The sequence below is a fragment of the Numida meleagris genome, unplaced genomic scaffold (assembly GCF_002078875.1).
Source record: "Numida meleagris isolate 19003 breed g44 Domestic line unplaced genomic scaffold, NumMel1.0 unplaced_Scaffold378, whole genome shotgun sequence".
NCBI classification, from domain to species: domain Eukaryota; kingdom Metazoa; phylum Chordata; class Aves; order Galliformes; family Numididae; genus Numida; species Numida meleagris.
The window spans coordinates 71,345-81,754 of NW_018364602.1; the positions used below are offsets into that span (position 1 = coordinate 71,345).

At 56.7% G+C, this 10,410-nt stretch overlaps 2 protein-coding genes across 2 annotated transcripts in view; both read left to right on the top strand.

Annotated features, from left to right (window-relative positions):
• LOC110391474 (maestro heat-like repeat-containing protein family member 1) overlaps positions 1-5,513 on the top strand; it is a 24,969-nt gene extending 19,456 nt beyond the window's left edge. Inside the window, exons 5-9 of the mRNA XM_021383362.1 lie at positions 701-799; positions 2,344-2,495; positions 3,541-3,681; positions 3,954-4,046; positions 4,379-5,513. Of these exons, the coding sequence (XP_021239037.1) occupies positions 701-799; positions 2,344-2,495; positions 3,541-3,681; positions 3,954-4,046; positions 4,379-4,597 (704 nt within the window). The 3' untranslated portion in view covers positions 4,598-5,513. The remainder of the gene's footprint in view (positions 1-700; positions 800-2,343; positions 2,496-3,540; positions 3,682-3,953; positions 4,047-4,378) is intronic.
• A 51-nt stretch (positions 5,514-5,564) lies between these two features.
• Positions 5,565-10,400, top strand: LOC110391475 (maestro heat-like repeat-containing protein family member 1). Its single transcript, XM_021383363.1, has 5 exons — positions 5,565-5,688; positions 7,233-7,384; positions 8,413-8,553; positions 8,826-8,918; positions 9,251-10,400. Exons 1-5 carry the CDS (start codon positions 5,598-5,600, stop codon positions 9,467-9,469), a joined length of 696 nt encoding a protein of 231 aa, XP_021239038.1. The 5' UTR covers positions 5,565-5,597; the 3' UTR covers positions 9,470-10,400.
• The last annotated feature ends 10 nt before the right edge of the window (positions 10,401-10,410 follow it).

The following is a 10,410-nucleotide window of genomic DNA, read 5'->3' on the forward strand; positions in this document are numbered from 1 at the left end:
TTGTCATTGGGTCGGCATTGGATGGGTGTTGGGTTGGCACTGGGTTGGTGTTGGGTTGGTGTTGGTTTGGCATTGGGTTAATATTGGATCAGCATTGGGTTGGCACTAGGTTGGTGTTGGGTTGACATTGGGTAGACATTGGTTCAATGCTGGGTTGGCATTAGATTGGTGTTGGGTCGGCACTGAGTTGGCACTAGATTGGCATTGGGTCGGCATTGGGTTGGCACTGGATTGATGTTGGGTTGGTGTTTCGTCGGTGCTCTGTCAGTGTTGGGTCAGCACTGAGTTGGTGTTGGGTTGGCATTGGATTGGTATTGAGCTGGCATTAGATTGGCACAGGGATGGTGTTGGTTCGGTGTTGGGTTGGTGCTGGTTTGGTGTTGGATTAGGATTGGTTTGGTGTTGGGTTGGTATTGGGTTGGTGCTGGGTTGCTATTGGATCAGCGTTAGGTTGGCATTGGGTGAACACTGGGTGCTCACAGTATACGGGGTCCTTGAAGATCATAGGGTCATGGGGTGGGTGGGTTGGAAGGGTCCTTAAAGATCGTCCAACCACAGGATGGGTTGGAAGGGATCCCCAGCCCCACCCCTGCCATGGGCTGGCTGCCCCCCACCATCTCAGGCTGCCCAGGGCCCCACCCAAGGCCTCGGGCACCTCCAGGTGTGGGGCACAACCACAGCTGTGGGTTTCCTCCCACAGTGTTCGGGATGGTGCCGTTCCTCAACTCCATCCTGGGGACGATGCTGCCCATGCTGGGGATGGCCAAGCAGGACCACATGAAGTCTGTCTTCTGCTACGGTAAGGCTGCTCGGCTTCTCTCGAGACGGCGGGGATGTGGGGGGGAGCTGGGGGAGATTTGGGGCACTTCCTGGGTAGGGAAGAGAGAGGGAGCAGTGCTCCTGGGCGTCCCAGGGCAGGGGTGGCTCTAGGAGAGATGGAACCGTCAGATCACAGGACAAAGAATTTCACTCTAGAAGAGGGGAGGTTGAGATTAGATGACAGGAAAAAGGTTTTGACTGACACAAACTGTGCAGGGGGTGGTGGTGCTCCGACCCTGGAGGCGTTCCAGGTCATGGGACGGGGCTCAGAGCACCTGATGGAGCTGGAGGTGTTCCTGTGCATCATGGAGCCATGGGATGGGTGGGTTGGAAGGGTCCTGAAAGGCCAGAGAGTCATGGAATAATTGGATTGGAAGGGTCCTTAAAAATGGTAGAAGACAGAACGGTTGCCTTGGAAGAGTCCTTAAAGACCATAGAGCCATGGGATGGGTGGGTTGGAAGGGTCCTGAAAGGCCAGAGAGTCATGGAATAATTGGAATGGAAGGGTCCTTAAAGATGGTAGAAAACAGAACGGTTGCCTTGGAAGAGACCTTAAAGATCACAGAGCTACGGCATGGTTGAGTTGGAAGGGTCTTTGAAAACGATAGAGCTGTGAGATGGTTGAGCTGGGAGGGTTCTTAAAGGTCATAGAAGCTTAAAATGGGTTGGAAGAGTCCATGAAGATTATGGAGCCATGGATTGGTTGTGTTGGAAGGGACCTTAAAGATCGTAGAGCCATGGGATGGATTGGGTTGGGAGAGTCCTTGAAGATCACGGAGCCATGGAGTGATAGAACGGGTTGGGTTGAAAGGGTCCTTACAGATCATAGAATCACAGACTGCTTGGGTTGGAAGGGCCCCCCTAGCCCCACCCCTGCCGTGGGCTGGCTGCCCTCCCCCCCCCAGCTCAGGCTCCAGGGATGGGGCACCCCCAGCTCCGGGCAGCAGTGCCGGAGCTCCACCACCTCTGGGTGAAGGATTCCCCCACGTCTGACCCCAGTCTCCCCACTTTTGGGTTCTACCTGTTCCCTGTCCACCCCTGTGCCACTGCCCCATCCTCTGCCATAGCCCCACTCTGGTGGCCGGGAGGCAAGCAGCAAAGAGGCGGGGGGGCTGAGTGCCGTGGGGCATCAGAACCCGGTGGGGCAGCACCTGGGGAGTTCTGATGGTGCAAAGGGTGCTGCAGCTGGAGAAGACCAGCAGTGCACTCAGCGATAGGAAGGGAAATGCATTCCAACCCAACCCACTCCTTCTAGGATCCTTTGATCTTTAAGGACCTTTCCAACTCAACCCATTCAATTGTTGCATGGCTCTATGACCTCCGTGGACCTTCTCACCCTTTTCCGTGCATCCATGACCTTCCAGGACCCTTCCAACCCATCCATCCCATGGCTCTATGACCTTTCAGGACCCTTCCAATCCAACCGTTCCCCAGTTCTATGATCTTTAAGCACCCAACTCACCCAACACGCGCTGCCCCTCGAGGTACCCGTGGAGTAACCCGACCCCACGCTCTGTTTTGCAGCTCTGCAGCACTTCAGCGAGAGCATCCAGGAGTACGTGGCCAACCTGGACCAGGCCCCTGACCCCACGGTCAGGAAGGACACCTTCTGCAACGAGATCTTCAGCGCCTACGAGGTGCTCTTCAACAGCTGGCTGCAGCACCGGGAGCCCAAGGTGCGGGCGTTGGGGACGTGGGGGGAGGGTGAAGATGGGGAAATTAGGAACAATTTCGTCCCAAAAATAGCAGTTGGGCACTAGCATGGGCTGCCCAGCGGGATGGTGGGGTCAATGTCCCTGGAAGTGTTGCAGAACCGTGGGGATGTGGTCAGTGGGGATGGGCTGGTGTTGGGTTGGGGGTCTTGGAGATCTCTTCCAACCTTAATGACTCTATGGATCTGTTTAGAGTAACGATGGAGTTGGGTTGGAGCGGAGGGTCCTAGGGGTCTTCTCCAACCTTAATGACTTTATGGTTCTATTTAGGGTCATGGTGGGATGGGTTGGGTTTGGACTGGGGGATCTAGAGGGTCTTTTCCAACCGTAATGATTCTGTGGTTCTGTTTTGGGTCATGGTGGGGATGAGTTGGGAGTGGACTTGGTGATCCTGGAGGTCTCTTCTGACCTTAATGACTCTATGGTTCTATTTAGGGTTGTGGTGGGGGTGGATTGGGGTTGGACTGGATGATCTTGGAGGTCTTCTCCAACCCAAATGATTCTGAATTTCTGTTTAGGGTTATGGTGGGATGGGTTGGGGTTGGACTTGGGAATTTTGGAGCTCCCTTCCAACCTTAATGACACTATGGTTCTAATTAGGGTTGCGCTGGGGTGGTTTGGGGTTGGGCTGGGTAATCCTGGAGGTCTCTTCCAACCTTAATGGTTCTGTTGGTCTGTTTAGGATCACGATGGGGGTGGGTTAGGTTGGACTGGGTCATCCTGGAGGTGTCTTCCAACCTTAATGACTCCGTGATTCTATTTAGGGTCATGATGGGGGAGGGTTGGGGTTGGACTGCGGTATCTTGGAGGTTTCTTCCAACCTTAACGACTCTATGATTCTAATTAGGGTCACAGTGGGGTGGGTTGGGGTTGGGGTTGGGGTTGCTGCTCTTTAAGGGCCAAAGTTACGGGTTCTCTTATTCCGTGCTTGTGCCGTGCCTCTCAGCCTGTCCTGGCAGGATCCGCCCTGCCCTCGTTAACGCTCATTATCCCCTGTTATCCCCTGAAGCTCCGGCTGGCGGTGGTGGAGGCGCTGGGAGCCATGAGCTACCTGATGCCCGGCGAGAAGCTGGAGGAGCAGCTCCCGAAACTGATCCCGGCCGTCCTCTCCCTCTACAAGAAGCACACGGAGACCTTCTACATCTCCAAGGTGAGCACGGGGCAGAACGGGGCCAGGGGGGAAGCGACGGGAAATGCCGCGGGAACGTGTCACCCCGAGAACGCCTCGTCCCGACACCGGGCCCTTTCCGTGCACGATCCCGTCTGCCTGCTCCATGTGGTTGTCCCCGGCGGTGGGAGCTGAGGGGTGGGCTTCAGCCCTCCCCCCCCTTCCGGCCCCCTGGCTCTGGTCCCCTCCTGCAGCGCCGGGGAGGGGACCCTCCTTCCGGGTGCGGATTCCCAACGTTCTCCCTCCGGTTCCAGAGCCTCTGTCAGATCCTGGAAGCCTCTGTCGACATCGGCAGCCGCAGCCTGGACGTGCAGCTGGACGCGCTGCTGGGCACCCTGCACCCCCAGGTAGGGATGGAGGGCAGCGGGGGCGGGACGTGGGGCAGCGCGCTCACAGCTCCCGGGCTCTGTTGGGATCCCCCGCTGTCGTGTCCTCCCCCCCAAAACCAGGTGCGTTAATTGCTTGGGTTGCACCTGGATGGGTCGACTCATTCTGGAGAGGGGGCAGGGGGCACAGTGGAAGGCATTGGGCCCCCGGTGAGCCCCCCTCTGCCCCCCGGGAGGTGCTGCCCTACCCCCACCTCGTGCTTGGCGGGTGGGGAGCACCACTCGGTGCCCACGTTGGGGATGCTGTCACCCCACCCGCCCCACCTCCCATGAGCCCACCATTAATCCTCCAGATCTGTGCTCCCGCTGACCCGGCTGTGCCCCTGGCCGTCAAAAACCACACGGAGGTCCTTCGGTGTTTCACCGTGCTCGGTAAGGGGTGGTGTGACCCATCCCAGGGGGGTGGTCGGGACCCCCTGCTTGAAAGGGGAGGGCTGGGGACGGTGGTCGAGTGTCAGAACTGGCTGACCAGGGAGGTGGTGGGGGTCACCATCCCTAGAGGCATTCAGTAAGCAGGGAGACGTGGTACCTGGGGACACAGTCAGTGCGATGGGTTGGGGGTCTTGGAGGTCTCTTCCACCCTGAGTGATTCCATGGTTCTATTTAGGGTCATGGTGGGGTGGGTTAGGGTTGGAGTTGGGGAACTTGGAGGTCTCTTCCAACCTTAATGATTCTGTGGATCTCTTTAAGGTCACAGTAGGGAGGGGTTGGGTTTGGACTGGAGGATCTTGAAGGTCTCTTCTGACCTTAATGATTCTATGGTTCTATTTAGGATCATGGTAGGGTGGGTTGGACTTGATCTGGGGGATCTTGAAGGTCTCTTCCAACCTCAGTGACTCTGCAGTTCTATTTAGGGTTGTCGTGGGGATGAGTTGGGGGTTGGGCTTGGAGATCTTGAAAATCTTCTCCAGCCTTAGTGACTCTATGGTTCTATTTTGGGTCATGGTGGAGGTGGATTTTTGGTTGGACTGGATGACTTTGGAGGTCTTCTCCAACCTTAGTGATTTTATGGTTCTATTAAAGGTCGTGGTGGTGATGGGTTGGGGTTGGACTGGGGGATCTTGGAAGTCTTCTCCAGTCTTAATGACTCTATGGTTGTATTTAGGGTCATGATAAGTGGTGAGTTTGGGTTGGACTGGATGACCTTGGAGGTCTCTTTCAACCTTAATGACTCTATGGTTCTGTTTGGGGTCATGGTGGGATGAGTTGGGCTTGGACTGAGGGATCTTGGAGGTCTTTTCCAATCTGAACGGTTCTGAAGTCTGTGCTGGCTGCAGCCCTGCGGCCAGGCTGGAGGAAGCTCGGTGTGCCCGGAGCACATCGTTTGCTGCAGCTCTTCGGGGCGCTGCTTGGGCCCACCTCAGCTCCCTATGGGGCACAGCAGCCCCTCCCAGGGACCTAGGCTGGGGTCTGGGGTCAAAGCTTTCCTCCGAATCTTAGAAATGTGGAATGANGGCACCTCCAGGTGTGGGGCACAACCACAGCTGTGGGTTTCCTCCCACAGTGTTCGGGATGGTGCCGTTCCTCAACTCCATCCTGGGGACGATGCTGCCCATGCTGGGGATGGCCAAGCAGGACCACATGAAGTCTGTCTTCTGCTACGGTAAGGCTGCTCGGCTTCTCTCGAGACGGCGGGGATGTGGGGGGGAGCTGGGGGAGATTTGGGGCACTTCCTGGGTAGGGAAGAGAGAGGGAGCAGTGCTCCTGGGCGTCCCAGGGCAGGGGTGGCTCTAGGAGAGATGGAACCGTCAGATCACAGGACAAAGAATTTCACTCTAGAAGAGGGGAGGTTGAGATTAGATGACAGGAAAAAGGTTTTGACTGACACAAACTGTGCAGGGGGTGGTGGTGCTCCGACCCTGGAGGCGTTCCAGGTCATGGGACGGGGCTCAGAGCACCTGATGGAGCTGGAGGTGTTCCTGTGCATCATGGAGCCATGGGATGGGTGGGTTGGAAGGGTCCTGAAAGGCCAGAGAGTCATGGAATAATTGGATTGGAAGGGTCCTTAAAAATGGTAGAAGACAGAACGGTTGCCTTGGAAGAGTCCTTAAAGACCATAGAGCCATGGGATGGGTGGGTTGGAAGGGTCCTGAAAGGCCAGAGAGTCATGGAATAATTGGAATGGAAGGGTCCTTAAAGATGGTAGAAAACAGAACGGTTGCCTTGGAAGAGACCTTAAAGATCACAGAGCTACGGCATGGTTGAGTTGGAAGGGTCTTTGAAAACGATAGAGCTGTGAGATGGTTGAGCTGGGAGGGTTCTTAAAGGTCATAGAAGCTTAAAATGGGTTGGAAGAGTCCATGAAGATTATGGAGCCATGGATTGGTTGTGTTGGAAGGGACCTTAAAGATCGTAGAGCCATGGGATGGATTGGGTTGGGAGAGTCCTTGAAGATCACGGAGCCATGGAGTGATAGAACGGGTTGGGTTGAAAGGGTCCTTACAGATCATAGAATCACAGACTGCTTGGGTTGGAAGGGCCCCCCTAGCCCCACCCCTGCCGTGGGCTGGCTGCCCTCCCCCCCCCAGCTCAGGCTCCAGGGATGGGGCACCCCCAGCTCCGGGCAGCAGTGCCGGAGCTCCACCACCTCTGGGTGAAGGATTCCCCCACGTCTGACCCCAGTCTCCCCACTTTTGGGTTCTACCTGTTCCCTGTCCACCCCTGTGCCACTGCCCCATCCTCTGCCATAGCCCCACTCTGGTGGCCGGGAGGCAAGCAGCAAAGAGGCGGGGGGGCTGAGTGCCGTGGGGCATCAGAACCCGGTGGGGCAGCACCTGGGGAGTTCTGATGGTGCAAAGGGTGCTGCAGCTGGAGAAGACCAGCAGTGCACTCAGCGATAGGAAGGGAAATGCATTCCAACCCAACCCACTCCTTCTAGGATCCTTTGATCTTTAAGGACCTTTCCAACTCAACCCATTCAATTGTTGCATGGCTCTATGACCTCCGTGGACCTTCTCACCCTTTTCCGTGCATCCATGACCTTCCAGGACCCTTCCAACCCATCCATCCCATGGCTCTATGACCTTTCAGGACCCTTCCAATCCAACCGTTCCCCAGTTCTATGATCTTTAAGCACCCAACTCACCCAACACGCGCTGCCCCTCGAGGTACCCGTGGAGTAACCCGACCCCACGCTCTGTTTTGCAGCTCTGCAGCACTTCAGCGAGAGCATCCAGGAGTACGTGGCCAACCTGGACCAGGCCCCTGACCCCACGGTCAGGAAGGACACCTTCTGCAACGAGATCTTCAGCGCCTACGAGGTGCTCTTCAACAGCTGGCTGCAGCACCGGGAGCCCAAGGTGCGGGCGTGGGAGGTGTGGGGGAGGGTGAAGAGGGGGAAATTAGGAACAATTTCATCCCCAAAATAGCAGTTGGGCCCTAGCATGGGCTGCCCAGGTGGTGGTGGGGTCACAGTCCCTGGAGGTGTTGCAGAACCGTGGGGATGGGTTGGTGTTGGGTTGGGGGTCTTGGAGATCTCTTCCAGCCTTAATGACTTTATGGATCTGTTTCGAGTAACGATGGAGTTGGGTTGGAGCGGAGGATCCTAGGGGTCTTCTCCAACTTTAAGGACTCTATGGTTCTATTTAGGGTCATGGTGAGATGTGTTCAGGTTGGACTGGGGGATCTAGAGGGTCTTTTCCAACCATAATGATTCTGTGGTTCTGTTTTGGATCACGATGGGGATGGGTTGGGAGTGGACTTGGTGATCCTGGAGGTCTCTTCTGACCTTAATGACTCTATGGTTCTACTTAGGATCGTGGTGGGGGTGGATTGGGGTTGGACTGGATGATCTTGGAGGTCTTCTCCAACCCAAATGATTCTGAATTTCTGTTTAGGGTTATGGTGGGATGGGTTGGGGTTGGACTTGGGAATTTTGGAGCTCCCTTCCAACCTTAATGACACTATGGTTCTAATTAGGGTTGCGCTGGGGTGGTTTGGGGTTGGGCTGGGTAATCCTGGAGGTCTCTTCCAACCTTAATGGTTCTGTTGGTCTGTTTAGGATCACGATGGGGGTGGGTTAGGTTGGACTGGGTCATCCTGGAGGTGTCTTCCAACCTTAATGACTCCGTGATTCTATTTAGGGTCATGATGGGGGAGGGTTGGGGTTGGACTGCGGTATCTTGGAGGTTTCTTCCAACCTTAACGACTCTATGATTCTAATTAGGGTCACAGTGGGGTGGGTTGGGGTTGGGGTTGGGGTTGCTGCTCTTTAAGGGCCAAAGTTACGGGTTCTCTTATTCCGTGCTTGTGCCGTGCCTCTCAGCCTGTCCTGGCAGGATCCGCCCTGCCCTCGTTAACGCTCATTATCCCCTGTTATCCCCTGAAGCTCCGGCTGGCGGTGGTGGAGGCGCTGGGAGCCATGAGCTACCTGATGCCCGGCGAGAAGCTGGAGGAGCAGCTCCCGAAACTGATCCCGGCCGTCCTCTCCCTCTACAAGAAGCACACGGAGACCTTCTACATCTCCAAGGTGAGCACGGGGCAGAACGGGGCCAGGGGGGAAGCGACGGGAAATGCCGCGGGAACGTGTCACCCCGAGAACGCCTCGTCCCGACACCGGGCCCTTTCCGTGCACGATCCCGTCTGCCTGCTCCATGTGGTTGTCCCCGGCGGTGGGAGCTGAGGGGTGGGCTTCAGCCCTCCCCCCCCTTCCGGCCCCCTGGCTCTGGTCCCCTCCTGCAGCGCCGGGGAGGGGACCCTCCTTCCGGGTGCGGATTCCCAACGTTCTCCCTCCGGTTCCAGAGCCTCTGTCAGATCCTGGAAGCCTCTGTCGACATCGGCAGCCGCAGCCTGGACGTGCAGCTGGACGCGCTGCTGGGCACCCTGCACCCCCAGGTAGGGATGGAGGGCAGCGGGGGCGGGACGTGGGGCAGCGCGCTCACAGCTCCCGGGCTCTGTTGGGATCCCCCGCTGTCGTGTCCTCCCCCCCAAAACCAGGTGCGTTAATTGCTTGGGTTGCACCTGGATGGGTCGACTCATTCTGGAGAGGGGGCAGGGGGCACAGTGGAAGGCATTGGGCCCCCGGTGAGCCCCCCTCTGCCCCCCGGGAGGTGCTGCCCTACCCCCACCTCGTGCTTGGCGGGTGGGGAGCACCACTCGGTGCCCACGTTGGGGATGCTGTCACCCCACCCGCCCCACCTCCCATGAGCCCACCATTAATCCTCCAGATCTGTGCTCCCGCTGACCCGGCTGTGCCCCTGGCCGTCAAAAACCACACGGAGGTCCTTCGGTGTTTCACCGTGCTCGGTAAGGGGTGGTGTGACCCATCCCAGGGGGGTGGTCGGGACCCCCTGCTTGAAAGGGGAGGGCTGGGGACGGTGGTCGAGTGTCAGAACTGGCTGACCAGGGAGGTGGTGGGGGTCACCATCCCTAGAGGCATTCAGTAAGCAGGGAGACGTGGTACCTGGGGACACAGTCAGTGCGATGGGTTGGGGGTCTTGGAGGTCTCTTCCACCCTGAGTGATTCCATGGTTCTATTTAGGGTCATGGTGGGGTGGGTTAGGGTTGGAGTTGGGGAACTTGGAGGTCTCTTCCAACCTTAATGATTCTGTGGATCTCTTTAAGGTCACAGTAGGGAGGGGTTGGGTTTGGACTGGAGGATCTTGAAGGTCTCTTCTGACCTTAATGATTCTATGGTTCTATTTAGGATCATGGTAGGGTGGGTTGGACTTGATCTGGGGGATCTTGAAGGTCTCTTCCAACCTCAGTGACTCTGCAGTTCTATTTAGGGTTGTCGTGGGGATGAGTTGGGGGTTGGGCTTGGAGATCTTGAAAATCTTCTCCAGCCTTAGTGACTCTATGGTTCTATTTTGGGTCATGGTGGAGGTGGATTTTTGGTTGGACTGGATGACTTTGGAGGTCTTCTCCAACCTTAGTGATTTTATGGTTCTATTAAAGGTCGTGGTGGTGATGGGTTGGGGTTGGACTGGGGGATCTTGGAAGTCTTCTCCAGTCTTAATGACTCTATGGTTGTATTTAGGGTCATGATAAGTGGTGAGTTTGGGTTGGACTGGATGACCTTGGAGGTCTCTTTCAACCTTAATGACTCTATGGTTCTGTTTGGGGTCATGGTGGGATGAGTTGGGCTTGGACTGAGGGATCTTGGAGGTCTTTTCCAATCTGAACGGTTCTGAAGTCTGTGCTGGCTGCAGCCCTGCGGCCAGGCTGGAGGAAGCTCGGTGTGCCCGGAGCACATCGTTTGCTGCAGCTCTTCGGGGCGCTGCTTGGGCCCACCTCAGCTCCCTATGGGGCACAGCAGCCCCTCCCAGGGACCTAGGCTGGGGTCTGGGGTCAAAGCTTTCCTCCGAATCTTAGAAATGTGGAATGA

Coding starts and splice junctions, on each gene's coding strand:
- LOC110391475 (XM_021383363.1), top strand. CDS start 5,598: ATGGTGCCGTTCCTCAACTCCATCCTGGGGACGATGCTGCCCATGCTG. Junction 5,689..7,232: donor GAAGTCTGTCTTCTGCTACG/GTAAGGCTGCTC, acceptor TCTGTTTTGCAG/CTCTGCAGCACTTCAGCGAG. Junction 7,385..8,412: donor TGCAGCACCGGGAGCCCAAG/GTGCGGGCGTGG, acceptor TATCCCCTGAAG/CTCCGGCTGGCGGTGGTGGA.